This window comes from Populus nigra, chromosome 6 (assembly GCF_951802175.1).
Source record: "Populus nigra chromosome 6, ddPopNigr1.1, whole genome shotgun sequence".
NCBI lineage: Eukaryota > Viridiplantae > Streptophyta > Magnoliopsida > Malpighiales > Salicaceae > Populus > Populus nigra.
In genome coordinates, this window is record NC_084857.1 from 1,702,263 (window position 1) to 1,716,066 (window position 13,804).

The 13,804-nt window shown below is 34.0% G+C and overlaps 2 protein-coding genes across 2 annotated transcripts; one reads left to right on the forward strand and one right to left on the reverse strand.

The window, feature by feature from the left end:
• Positions 1-1,397: 1,397 nt before the first annotated feature.
• LOC133696098 (vacuolar protein-sorting-associated protein 33 homolog) lies at positions 1,398-8,672 on the forward strand. Its single transcript, XM_062118141.1, has 22 exons — positions 1,398-1,564; positions 1,673-1,712; positions 1,920-2,000; positions 2,114-2,308; positions 2,414-2,524; positions 2,621-2,686; positions 2,794-2,901; positions 3,020-3,064; positions 3,669-3,725; positions 4,069-4,163; positions 4,464-4,515; positions 4,648-4,704; positions 5,081-5,143; positions 5,239-5,345; positions 5,737-5,859; positions 5,997-6,078; positions 6,197-6,267; positions 6,784-6,864; positions 7,140-7,197; positions 7,354-7,415; positions 7,786-7,879; positions 8,267-8,672. The coding sequence occupies exons 1-22, from the start codon at positions 1,512-1,514 to the stop codon at positions 8,354-8,356; spliced, it is 1,791 nt and encodes a 596-aa protein (XP_061974125.1). The 5' UTR covers positions 1,398-1,511; the 3' UTR covers positions 8,357-8,672.
• A 711-nt stretch (positions 8,673-9,383) lies between these two features.
• LOC133696097 (U-box domain-containing protein 14-like) lies at positions 9,384-13,104 on the reverse strand. Its single transcript, XM_062118140.1, has 4 exons — positions 12,361-13,104; positions 11,419-11,535; positions 10,817-11,230; positions 9,384-10,731 (listed from the first exon to the last, which is right to left on the reverse strand). The coding sequence occupies exons 1-4, from the start codon at positions 12,637-12,639 to the stop codon at positions 9,655-9,657; spliced, it is 1,887 nt and encodes a 628-aa protein (XP_061974124.1). The 5' UTR covers positions 12,640-13,104; the 3' UTR covers positions 9,384-9,654.
• Positions 13,105-13,804: the final 700 nt, after the last annotated feature.

Consider the following 13,804-nt stretch of genomic DNA (forward strand, 5'->3'; position numbering starts at 1 on the left):
CGAGTGAGAATAATTTGTTTGCTGAAAATAGTTTTGTTTTAAATGTAAATTTAAAAAAAAATAAATTATTTTTTTGATATTTGATGGTGTAATAGAAAATAAGTTGGAAAATATTTTATAGTATTTGGTTATGTCGTGGAAAATAAACTGAAAAATAACTTATTAATATTTTATTTTTCTCAAATTTATTAAAATAACGAGGAACAAATCTTAAAAATTAAAAAGTTGAATGAGAATGAAATTGAAAAAAAAATATAATTTCATAAATTATCTCAAATAAAATAAATAATAATTAAAATAATAGAGATCGAATTTAAAAATAAAAAAATAAAAGATGAAGAAATTAAAATAATAATAATTAACATTTCATAAATTATTTCAAATAAAATAAGTAACAATCAAAAGAATGAGGTTTAAATTTGATAGATAAAAAAATAATAAGAAAAAAACAAATAAAAATTGTAAAAAAAATGATAAGGAAAAAATAAATAACAATTGTAAAATTAATGACCAAAGTTAATAAAAAAATTAAATTTTAAGAGATGAAATTGAAAAATAAATATTCAAAATAAAATACATATAGCAATCAAAAGTTTGAAGACCAAATTTAATATAATCAGCAAATCATATGACATTTCTAAATTTTTTATAATTTTCAAAAAGTGTTTTCCGTCTAAATTTTTCAGGAAAATACTTTTCTGGAAACCAAGTTATATTTTTCTTTGACTAAAAAGTATTTTTCGTTAACCAACTTTTCTAACTATAAACAAACATATAAAAATTTAAAAAGTAATTTCTTGAAAACAAACATAGCCTCAGTTATAATATTTTAAAGATTTTATTGTCTAATAGGTTCGATGTTTTTACAAAGACTTTATTGTTTTGGTGTGATTAAAATAGAATGCAACCTCTAATCAAGATACAAACTCCTAGTACAACTACAGCTACAGCACATGCATATTATACCCTTATAAATAAAAAAGAATTAAATAGATCGGTTTAATTTGATTTTATTTTTGTTAAAATTGAATAAGCTTGATTTAAATTATTTTTTTATTACAGACTTTGACTTAATGAGCCTTTTTTGTTTTATAATCAGCAAGTGGTTTTTAAATTTATTTTAACTAAAATTTTCCAATAAATTTGAAAACCCGCTCGATTCAATTATTTTTAAATTAATTTTTATAAATAATTTAATTATTTTACTAACATAAGGAATATTACGCTAAAAAATCACCATAAGGCTTCAGTGTTACCCAAGTCCATGGATGTCTAATCTCTCTGAATCGAAACAGGCCACAGTACAGTTACCCAAGTCCATTTCACTAGTAGAGCCCAGAAATAGAGTCCAAGATCTTTTAGCTTTAGAGTCAAGAAACCGATCCAGTCCAAGAATAAAAACGTTACGCCCACAATCACATCCTCTCCTCTTCTCACCCCCGTTTTCCAGTCGGAGATACAGAAGCCGAAGAGATATTTTATTCTCGGCGTACTCAATTATATATAAAAAAATGTCTCAAATTCCTAACTTAGACAACTCTCCTCTCAATTTAAAATTCCTCAGGTTAGCAGTGATCATCGTTTAGCTAATTAATCTTAATTATTATAATTGATCCTTTATTCTGTTTTTTTTTAATCTAGAAATCATGATTTCCAATTCATTTTTTTTCAGGGAACAATCTCAGAGAGAGCTCGTTAACATCCTCAATAACGTAAGTTCTCTGTTTTTTTCCCGAGAAAACAAGAGAAAATGCAAATTCTCAAGCTCCTTGTAGATCAGTTGCTTCAGTTTAACGGAGTTTTGGAATTCTTTGTACAATGTGGATCAGTGCTATTCAGATTCGAGCTAGGGTTTTGAATTTTGAGAAATTTGATGTTTAATTGAATTCTAATTGTGATTTTGATTGTGAGTTTAATAGATTCGAGGAAAGAAGTGTTTGGTGATTGATCCAAAGCTTAGCGGATCACTGTCGTTGATCATCAAATCAACAATTCTCAAGGTAAAAAAATTAATCCTTAGTGAGTTTTGTTAGCTCGATGGATTTTAATTGTGTATCTTAATTGCTGATTTTAGAAATTCTGTTGTTGTTGATTGGTAATGGGGAACACACAGGAAAATGGGGCTGATTTGCGGCATCTTTCAGCGGAACCAGTTGACATTGATTGTACTAAAGTGGTTTACCTTGTTCGTTCAGAGTTTAGTTTGATGAGATTCATATGTTCACATATTCATAATGATACGTCTAAAGGACTTCAGAGGGAGTACTACGTTTATTTTGTACCTAGGCGTGAGGTTGTTTGTGAGAAGGTATGGTTTCAGTGGTAGTTCATATGCTGGCACCATTTGCATTATGAATTGTTATCTCATGTACGTTCCTGTTCAGGGTTGTAAAGAGTGTATTTGGTTACCCAGGTACTCGAGGAGGAGAAGGTTCATAACCTGGTGACCATTGGGGAGTACCCATTATACATGGTTCCATTGGACGAGGATGTACTATCATTTGAACTTGACTTAGCTAACAAAGTACAGTCATTGTTTTTTGTTCTCTCCAAAAATTTTTTTGGATATTCTTTTTGTTTATCCTTATCCTTATTATCTTTATTTTATCAAGCATGGCAGGAATGCCTAGTTGACGGCAATACAAGTTCACTTTGGCATATTGCAAAGGCCATTCACAAGCTCGAGGTTTAGATGGTTTGATGGATCCAAAACGTCATTTTTTAATTATAGCATTAAGAATGTTTGCAGATAACTTCCTATGATTTGATATTTATGGAAAGTTGTGCCTGCAGTCTTCTTTTGGAGTGATACCATATGTAAGGGCAAAAGGTAAAGCATCAGTACGTGTTGCTGACATTCTCAATCGCATGCAAGCAGAAGAACCAGTTAACACATCCGATGTAACTGAGGCTACTCTGAGCACGCTTCTAAGTTTTAACCAATGTGCAAGTTAGACACTTCTCCGTCTATTTACAACTGATTTGTAGCTTGCGACATTTTACTTGCTTGTTATTTCAGATGGTTATGCCAGGGATAAATACACTCATCCTTATAGACAGGGAGGTAAATTATCTCTCTTCTGTTGCTTCTTGGCTTAAATAATTGAATCTTACTTTTGCAAGATGATGACAAGTTACTCGTTTTTGTGCGCACTGGCATGAATAAATCTTCATCACTATCCTCAGAACATCATTGCACATTTGAATAACATGAGCATTTGAAAATTTTCAGAAAGCTGAAAATTGAAAAACAATTGCACATCTCAAAAAGTGACTCTGGATATTAAGTGTAAGGATTGCTCATAATCCTAGATAATGAGATGGAAGTTTCTTTATGTCTACTGCTTTATTGCAAACTTTATAAAAGTTATATTCATGGACAATCTCAGTTTGTGTTGTGAGATGGTTATCTCTTGGACTTTGCATATTATGATCTCAATGTTTTGATAAATATTCTTGCTATATAAAAATTTATGCATTCCTCGCTCGTAATCCTAGGTAATGAGATGGAAGTTTCTTTATGTTTATTGCTAACTTTGTAAAATTCGCATTTATGGGCAATCTTGGTTTTTGTTTTGAGATAGTTCTCTCTTGGACTTCGCATATTATGATCTCGATGTTTAAATAAATATTTTTGCTATATAAAAGTTTACCATTCCTTGCTGCAGGTGGACATGGTTACTCCTATGTGCTCGCAGTTAACATATGAAGGACTTCTGGATGAGGTAATTTGACCCTCAAGTGAAACCAAGATACTCTAGCCATTTTACCTGCTTTATGGAAGATATATATGCTAATTTTGTTACCAAATTTGATTAGCCTTAGAAAAATGTGTTTCTGCATGTGTGTAATGTTACCATTTCTGCTCGTATAATTAAGTATAACCACAACTTGCAAAAGTATTTGACCTCTTCTAGCATGAGCATCTTAAAATTTTAGTTTCTATTAATTGGAAGCTGAAATTTTAAGGCACATGTATCCCCATATGTTTCTGAATGGACAAAATGATGATACTTATTTACTGTCAATAGGATATGCTATTAGCCATCTCTAATAGATTTAGTGCAGTTTTTGCATATCAACAATGGTGCCGTGGAGCTTGATCCATCTATCATGGGTGCTCAACAAGAAGGAAAAAAGATCAAGGTTCCTCTTAATTCAAGGTATGCAATGTTATATAAGAGTATTTTTCCCTCACTTATCTGTTCTATAACAAGAGGGTAAAAGAGATGAAACTTGATCTCTACATGCTGTCAAAGTTGGGTTTAGATGGATACGACTGCCAGGCTGTTATCCTTCAATGAATCCTTACTCGTATAAATGCATGTTGCATAGCTGCAATTGAGTTAAGATTTATAATTTATGATTACTTGAACTGTCAGGACCTTCTCTCTTGCTCTAGACCCCTGCCTTTTCTTATGTATTGGCAATTAACTCACTGCACATTGTTGAAACTTTTTTAGTGACAAGCTGTTCAAGGAAATTCGAGATCTCAACTTTGAAGTTGTTGCCCAGGTTGCTTCATTTTTCTGGAAGTTTATTCTATTTCCCATATTAATTTTACATTCTCTTTTGCAAACTGTTATCAGTTCTTTGTATGCCTTTCAATTTCCATTTCCTTAGTTGCTATCTGCAGTGTAATTACAGGTCCTACGTCAAAAGGCAACATCTATGAAGCAGGACTACACAGAAATGACAACTACTGTACGTGAATTGTCATCACCTGAACTCTCATGTTTTTTTCTTTCATAATTAATGAACAATTATTGCTAACTCACAATCTACTAGTGTAGTTGACCTGGTATTTCTTTGTTCCTCTTTCTGCTATATGAGAGAGCTTCCTAAGTCAAGATTTGCAGCTTTAGTTTATACCAATAATTCAGACTCCTGTTGTATGCTAAAGCTTAATAGAGAATTAGAGAATCGTGTGCCATTACTGTTGATTCCCTATCAAATTTTAAGGCTAATAGTGCACATTCATTCATGTGAAATTGCAGAGTTAATTTCTTGAATGCCTAGCTTTTGGATTACTTGAATGGTTATGTGCAATTTCTAATCAGGTGTCATTTGATTCATACAGAATCAGACAGTTTCTGAGTTAAAGGATTTTGTTAAAAAGCTGAATTCATTGCCAGAGATGACTGTAAGTCATTCTCTCTCTCTTTTTACTTGTCATGCCCTCTGTCAATGTTGTTCCAATGATGCTAGATTTTGACTTGCTGCTTCTGATGGCTTCAGAGGCACATAAATCTCGCTCAGCATCTATCAACATTCACATCAAAGCAGTCATTTCTTTCACGACTTGACATGGAGCAAACACTCATCGAGGCTCAGAGTTATGACATGTAAGTTGATTTGAAGACATACACCCTTGCTTTGAGAGCTTTACGTACTCTGTTTTTCCTCCATATTTTTTTATTGTGTGCATACAAATAGGGTGTTTTTGGTGAGCCGATGGGATTGGTTTAGAGAGACTACACAGGGACAACCTTGTCCCATAGGGGAAATAGGACAGAAATTGGGTATGGGGCAAGATAAAAACCAACTTTTGTCCAGTCTCACTTGTGCGACAAACAACAATATAAGAGAAGTTGTCCTGTCCAGTCCTATGCATCGAACACTTCCTTATTAATTGTTCATATGCTTTGATAGCAATTTCCTGCACATCGAATGTTTCCTTGATGTTGGAAATGCTTTCTCAAGTCAAAATGTAATTGATGAAGATTGTATTTGCAGATGCTTTGATTACATTGAAGAATCGATCCATAAGCAGGAGCCTCTTGTTAGTGTCTTGCGTCTTCTGATCTTATTTTCTATCACAAATTCAGGGCTTCCAAAAAGGAATTTTGACCATTTGAGGTGAGTATAGCATGATTCTCATTTTTGTACTTTATTCCCTTGGTTCTTGACTTCTACAGCTGTTTTATCTATTGTACGAAGTAATTATTCTAATTATGCACTTGTGCTGCATTATGGTTGTTGCACTTCTTGTTTAGGAGGGAGCTGCTCCATAGCTATGGATTTGAGCACATAGCAATGTTGAATAATTTAGAAAAGGCTGGATTGCTTAAAAAGCAGGTTTAGTATGATTTTCCTTGAGGAGTCATTTTATTTTCTTCACATCATAATCTGATAGTTCAGGTAAATGGATTCTATCGAATTACTAAATTCAGTGTACAACATTCTAATCTTGCAGGAAAATAAAAGCAACTGGCTGACTATCAAACGTACTCTCCAACTTGTAGTTGAGGATACTGACACTGCCAAGTAATCAACCTCTTGATCATGGAATCTGTTTCTGATATAGAATTGTTTATAGAATGTTTAAGATGGTCATTTGGTTCTGCTATACCTACGAGCAGTGGCCGTAGTCTTATGCTGCAAACCTGAGGATGCTATGTGACACAATGATCTGGACTGCATGATGGGGCCTTTTTACTGTGCTTCAGTAGTTTTTTATGTTTCTGGAGTTGAAAATTCCAGGGAGTGCTAAAACATGTTTTGGATTGTTTTCTTGAACCATGTCCTTAAATTCTTACAATCGGTTACATCTACTTCATCACTCAAAAGTTGGCATCATCTTAATTGGAAATCTTCCAAATCTATTGCTGTTTCCTGAAAAATTTTCTTCTGAAAATGAAATGGAATGCCATGGAAAAAAAAAGAATCAGAGTCTTCAGCATTTATAAATTGATGCTGTTTTGATTTATTTCGTAAGTTTACCTTTTCTAATAATCCTGTTATTTACTTTCCTAACTTGTAAAACTATTTCTTATGCAACAGCCCCAATGACATTGCCTATGTCTTTTCTGGATATGCACCACTTAGCATTCGCCTTGTTCAGCAAGCTGTTAGATCCGGATGGTGAGGTCAATTTTGAATTCTGTTTTTAGCTTTTGTATTTCAGCAGTGGATCATGCATGTTTACTGGTTATCTACATGCATGTTTATGATTAACTTGTGAACTTTCTAAAAAGATTAAAAGTATCTGTGCTTATTCTGGTCTTAATTTCTTAAAGATAAAACCCTTAAACATTAGAGGTTGAATTAAAGCAAGTTTAATGCCTTTGAGTCCCACAAAAAATGTGAACTTTACCAGTGACCTTGTCTTAGTCAAATGTGATGGCTTGACCTTTCAGGCGTCCCATGGAAGAAATTTTGAAGCTGTTGCCAGGACCTCATTCAGAAACAAAGAGAGTCAGTACACTTCTCTCTCTCTCTCTGCCTTTTAGTTTTGCTGTTGCATCTATTTTTTTTTGTTTTACTGATAGAATGTTTTAGTCTTAAATGTATATGCATATCATAAAAAATTTTGATATCTTTGCCACAATATCTTTTATACTACTTGTGCAGGGTGGATTCTCAAGCAGTCCCTCGTTCGACACACTGCATGGGGCTTCAGCAGCTTTAGACAGGTAGATGCAAACTCATTCTACTTTCTTGTCTGCTGCTTAAGCTGTTGTTTCTGGTCATTTGATATTTTCAATGCTTTGATGGGTGTCATGTGATCATTGATGTCTGTGAGGTTATCGAGATTTTTCTAATTTAACCTAAATTTTCTGATTGGTAAAAAGCATTGCCTGTGATCAAGGATCATGAATTTTTTTATGAGCATCTCTTTGTATCACTTTTGCAAATACTCGGTATAAAAACATTTTTTGTGACTGAATTATTAATAAACTAGTTGGATTAATTCTGTATTCCAAGTGTATAGAGTAATTTTCAAGTTGTATCATGCAATGTTTTGATCTTCAGTCAATTGTAACGCTAATTAACATATTTCAGAGTTGCTGATGGAAGACGCTCCTTGGTACTTGTTGTGTTCATTGGAGGGGTAACATTTGCAGAAATTTCTGCACTCCGATTTCTTAGTGCTCAGGTTTGTGAGATACTTCTGCGTATATGAATCTTTAGCAGGCAATTCTAATATGCGAATCTGTATCAGGCAGTCAATTATCATAGTTGTGGGTGAGACCTTGGTTTTTCTCCCACATTAATGGAAGCATTTAGACTAATATTTCAAAATGAATGAAGGATAGCTCATCCCTTTGGATGATTTTACTCGATTTTTTTTCAGTTTGGTTTCTCTCTCTTTGATACTTGAAAGATTCTATAATATAACTTGAAAAAAATAAAATCTATCTGCATTGTTGACTCTAATAAGATCATTAATTTAAATGGTTATACTGCGGTTAATTTTCTCATTTTTTGTTAGTTTATTTCCCTCTTGTTTTTTTTTTTCATATCATAATCTTCTACTCTTCAGGAAACGATGGCATATGATTTGATTATTGGGACAACAAAAATCGTCAGTGGCAATACCTTGACTGAGACATACATGGAAAAGTTGGGTTAACTTTTTTTGCCTGCAAAAAGGAGACTTTTCAAAGCATAAGCGAGACTTGAGAAAATGCCAAAGTGATACTATTCTGTGCGGAGTTACAATGGTCTCTTTCGTGTCTTCTCCCGATGGAATTACTAGTGCAAGCATGGTGAGTTGATGTTTGGTTGGAATTCTTTGTAATTTTTTTATTCGGGGTTGAATGGAAGAATTTTTTATTTTTTTTCCGGTAAACAAATGTGACCGTCAATCTACGCATTCATGTCTTTAGTCATCAGATGAAAATGGCAAACGATTTTGAGTTATTTGATGATTTCTTAGCTTGGTAACATCTTGCTTAGTCTTCAGAGATCTTTTGGTTCAAATTTACAGCCCATTGCAATGAAAATTTTGCATCACGTCATCTTAGGCTAACTACAGTTTCACCTTCGAATTAACAATCATGGCAGAAAAAAGACCAGTCGACACCTGAAAATGATTTTAAAATATAGCCTTCATAGCTCAACTTCTAACCTCAATAACATGGCATTGCAGAACTTTTGGTGAGGGAATGTGGTTGCTCAAAGCACTTCTAAAAGTTCAATGAAGGATGGTTTCCCTAAAAAATAGTTTACATCACCTTAACAAGAGTGTTTTTGTGATTGAATCTATTTTTTGAAGTATTTTTAAAATTAACAAAAAACATTAAATTAATTTTTTAAAAATGTTTTTTGATATTTTTAATGAATTGATGTAAAAAAAGTCAAAAAATATTATTTAAATATATCTTTAATTAAAAAATACTATTAAAAAAAATATCATACATAGTATTTCCAAAACACACGTTTCCACGGTAATTAAAGGCTGATGAACTCCATATTGAGATCACATCATGAGATCTTCTCTAATATGATCGGAGACCTTGGAGCATGTTTGTCATTGAAATAATTGTTCTTCAAAGTATATTTTTTATTTAAAAATATATTAAAATTGTATATTTTTATTTTTTAAAATTTATTTTTTATAGTATGATATCAAAATATCTAAAAACACAAAAAAAAAATTAAAGATAAAAAAAGTCCCTCCAGAGCTGGAACAGTATTAAATTCAGAACCACTGACCTTTCCTCCGTGTTCGGTGGTGAGGCACACCATTAGTTTATACCTATATCTTAATCGGTGGGTACGCACTAGTCTTGTATGCCTAAGCCGCCAATATGCACACTTCCATGTATAACCTTTTGTACAAAAACGCCTATTCAAAATCGAAGGACCATTCAAACAGGCATGATTTTGGTTTTGCGATTTTCTGAAACGTTTCTGCATGATTCAGAGTCAGCTTTGAGTAACAATCGCATCAACTCCCTGAAGGAGCTCTAATATGCTTCCAGCTTTTCTCTTTGCCCTGTCAGTACCGCTTTCCGATAGTTCTTTCAGTGCCTCTTCAGCACCGAACTGCCTAGCTAACTTCAACTGCTGTGAATCGACAGTGCAAAGTGAACACAAGATGGCTGCAGCATTCTCTCGGTTGCGTGGATATCCAGTGCTGATGACCTCCATCAGAACAGGAATTGGGTCAGCCTGACCAATTGCCACCTTCCCTTCTTGATGACTTGCAAGAATGGCAAGAATTGCCAATGCTTCATCCACCATTCCTCCCCCGGCATCCTTCAGCAACCTCATCAGGGGTGGGACAATACCAGCCTTCACAGCCCTTGCCTTGTTCCCTTGATAGATTGAAAGATTAAAGATAGCAGTGGCAGCATCCTTCTTTCCTCTTGGAGTCCCATCACAAAGCAACTTTATAAGAGCTGGGATAGCCCCAGCTGCTCCTATTGCCACCTTATTCTCATCTACAACAGATAAACTGAAAAGGGTTGCAGCGGCATTTTCTCTTGCCTCCATGCTTCCATTTTTCAAAACATCTACTATATCAGGAATGGCCCCTGCATTAACAATGGTTCCCTTGTTAATATCATTTATGGAAAGGTTGAGAAGCGCTGTAACAGCATGCTCTTGGGTCCGAGGATCTGTTGAGGATAATAGCTCCACGAGGAGTGGAATTGCTCCTGCTTCAGCAATACAGACTCTGTTATCTACATTCCTCTTAGCTAATAAACGAAGCTCTCCAGCAGCTGATCTTTGTTGTTCCAGATTACCATTTGCCAATTTGTCTAATAAGGTAGCTATCGCAGCTCGGTCACAATATGAAATGCTACTTCTTACATTTTTGCTTCTACAAGCCCCTGGCTGTTTAGGAAGCTCTACACCATTGCTCTCACACCACAAAGCAATCAAACTCTTCAAAACATAGTTAGGTGTAAGTGCAGTATGCAAGAGCGTCTGCTGTGTTTTTGGACAGGTCTTGTGACCTGCATCTAGCCATTTTTGGATGCAAGATCTTTCATAAGTCTGGAGAAGGAGAGGAAACAATTAATGAATAATGGCTACCAACGAAGATGCAAAGTTATAAACTATGAGACAACTTTTACTTTACCTGTCCGGTAGAGATAATAACAGGATCTTTCATTAGTTCAAGAGATATTGGGCACCGGAAATCATCTGGAATAACTGGAGATCTGTGTTTCATCATGACCTTTTCAGCCTCAGAACAATCAGCTTCAGGGTTTGCCATCTGAACGTGGTCTTTTAACTTCTTAAAGAGGGATGCCATCTTCTTGAACCAATCTCCTGGATCTCCACCACTTGCTATAACCAGTTCATGGAACGCAAGGGATTCTTTCTTTAGATCATCAATAGTCTGGAGATGCAGCCTTTCTGAAAGTCTTTTTAGTATTGCAGGGTCAGGCTCCTTCTCTCTCTGTGCTATGGCTAAATCAACTTCCAGTTGATGATCTGGGAGTTCTGGACTTCCCTTTGCTCTTCTGAATTGAGCGTGCACAAGTTCAATCTAGGAAAAAGTGATAGATATCACATCAGTTGTCAGCACTAAAATTAATCAATCCATTTATTAATCAGAGTCATTATTTTGTGCCAAAACCATACTTGATCAGAATATCTTACGGTGTGCAGAACTAAAATGGTGAAGTGGGTTCTTGTAAATGTGCTAAAAATAAATCAATTCGGTCATAAGAGTACCTGTTCTTGAACCTCCTCTGATAAATTGAGTTTTTCATAAGGAATCTCACTCAATGCTGCTTCAATTTTTTCTGTAATCTGGTTGAACTTATCTGCTATGTGGTCTCTTTGCAAGGTCTGTGCATTCCAAGCATGGCTTGATTCAGATTTGGAGACTTAAATCTAAACAGTTATGTTTGCAAATGAAAAAAAAAAAACCTGCTAACTTTAATACCAACACCTCAATATACAGACTTACTAATCTCAAATCATTCGACCTAAAAAGCTGAATCAATGTTTTCTAAAACTATCAAGGGAAGAAACTAAAGGTATTTGTTGCGGAACGCTAGAAGTATAGATGGCAAGATGATGGCTATAAACAGAGTTCCAAGATATCATGCAATCCCGCCATGAATTGAAGAAGCTGATAAAAATATCCTAATCTAAGGACAGAAAACACAAAATAATATACGAACTTCAGTCAAAAGATTCACCAACAGACATTTCAGTAATTACATGACTCGACCTTTATTAAGACAACTTTGTAATTTCAGGTCTGTCCCTTCAATTCACGGAAAAATTAAAGATTGTTTTTTAATTTTTTCAGGTATAAACAGTAATCTATTTAGTTTCTGATAAAACTAATAATCCAGAAGTTCAGAATCAAAGTCCTTAGCTTTCGTTCTATTCTAAATCAATAATATATTCATTCTTCAAATACAGAGAGAAAAAAAAACCCACAACTTCCATTTTCTCAGGAACCAGACAGAATTGAGACAAGTAAACGAAATCCTCCTCGTAAAAATACCCAATAGACGATAGCATAACTCAACCAATCCAACCAGAGAAGAAACACAAATAAATTCCGACTCGTTGATAACAAAGAAGCACAAAACACAAAGCTTGAAGCTTTCATTTTTCTTTACTTCCTTGCAACCAAACAGAGAGGACAAAAATCAGTACCTGATACACCTTGCTTCCTTCAACAACCAATTTGAGAAGCTCCTTAGCAGAATCTAAAGCGGTTCTCAATAATTCAAAACCCTTAGTCTCTTCTTCACTTAGCTCTTCATTGTTGTCCTTCAATTCCTCAAACAAAGGGCTCAACAGCTTGATTCTACGTACCAAATTGCCATGCATCTTCTTGCAAACATTTCTACATTCCGGTGACATAGAAATCTCTTTCACTGAGTCAACGAGTCCACTCATCAACTCAGAATTCGGATCCTCCGTTAATACCATGTTTATTAAAAACCCAAAAACGATTGAATTATGCAAATATACCCTCAAAGTGAGGATTTTGAGAGAAATAAGAGAGACCCAGATGAGAAAATTGGGTGAATTGAGCTGGGTTTTAATGAGTTGATGAGAAGGGCAGGTGAATGGACAACGGTTTACACTTAAAAAGGAACCTTTATCATCAAAGAGGAGCGTTAAACACCGAGGAAGTGGAGAGGTTTTTGTGTGAAAGCAAGAGACACTTGATTTTTGGACAAGAAAGATACAGATGCAGAGTTTGGAGCTTAAAGTAATTTTTTTTGCTTCGATTAAGAAAAGTGGGATCCAATTTTTGGTCCTCTGAAAAAATAATTAAGCAAAGAAAAAACAGAAGTGGGGTACTAGCATTTGAGGTTTAATTCTTCGGTTGAGACTTGGAAAAGGTTTGATGAAAATAAGAATAACGAGTCCATAAAAAGAAAAGGAAAAAAAACAGAGAGAGGATAATGAGATCATTACCGACCAAATTTATGGTTGTCTTTGTGACGAAATTGTCCTTGAGGATGTAACGAATGAGATTACACTGTTATTTTGTTTTCATGTTATATTTATGTGGAATGGCCTGTTACTGGTCAAAATTATTTGCCTGTCTTTTCACCATAATTTTTAGATTCGATCCAACTTAAAATTTAGATTACATATTTTAACCAGATCACTAAATTTTTATTGGATCACTAAGCTACTGATCAATTTTTAAAAAAAAAAATTAAAAGGATATTATTTTAATAAAAAAACAAAAATCACTATATATATATTTAAATTCTTTGTGTATTATAATAATGGATTGATAATTTTGTCATTAACAAAAAAAAATAGCATCAGGGGGTGTAAATTAGTCTTTTTATAGGATTTATTTTATTATTTTATATTTGTTAAGGGATGACTTAGATTCTTATCATATTTGTTGCATAATAAAATTACATGAATACCTTTAAAAGTTAAAAAAAATACTTGCACGTGACCTGGGGGCCTTATTTTATCTTTTACTTTTTTAAAACATAATTTAACGACTCAATTGTTTTTAAAATTAAAATTCTCAAGGCATGCTTCAAGGGGTTTTGCATCATTCCATGAAGGTTTTTCTATGGTAATTATTTGGTGCTAGGGATAACGTGGTAACTTGATAGAT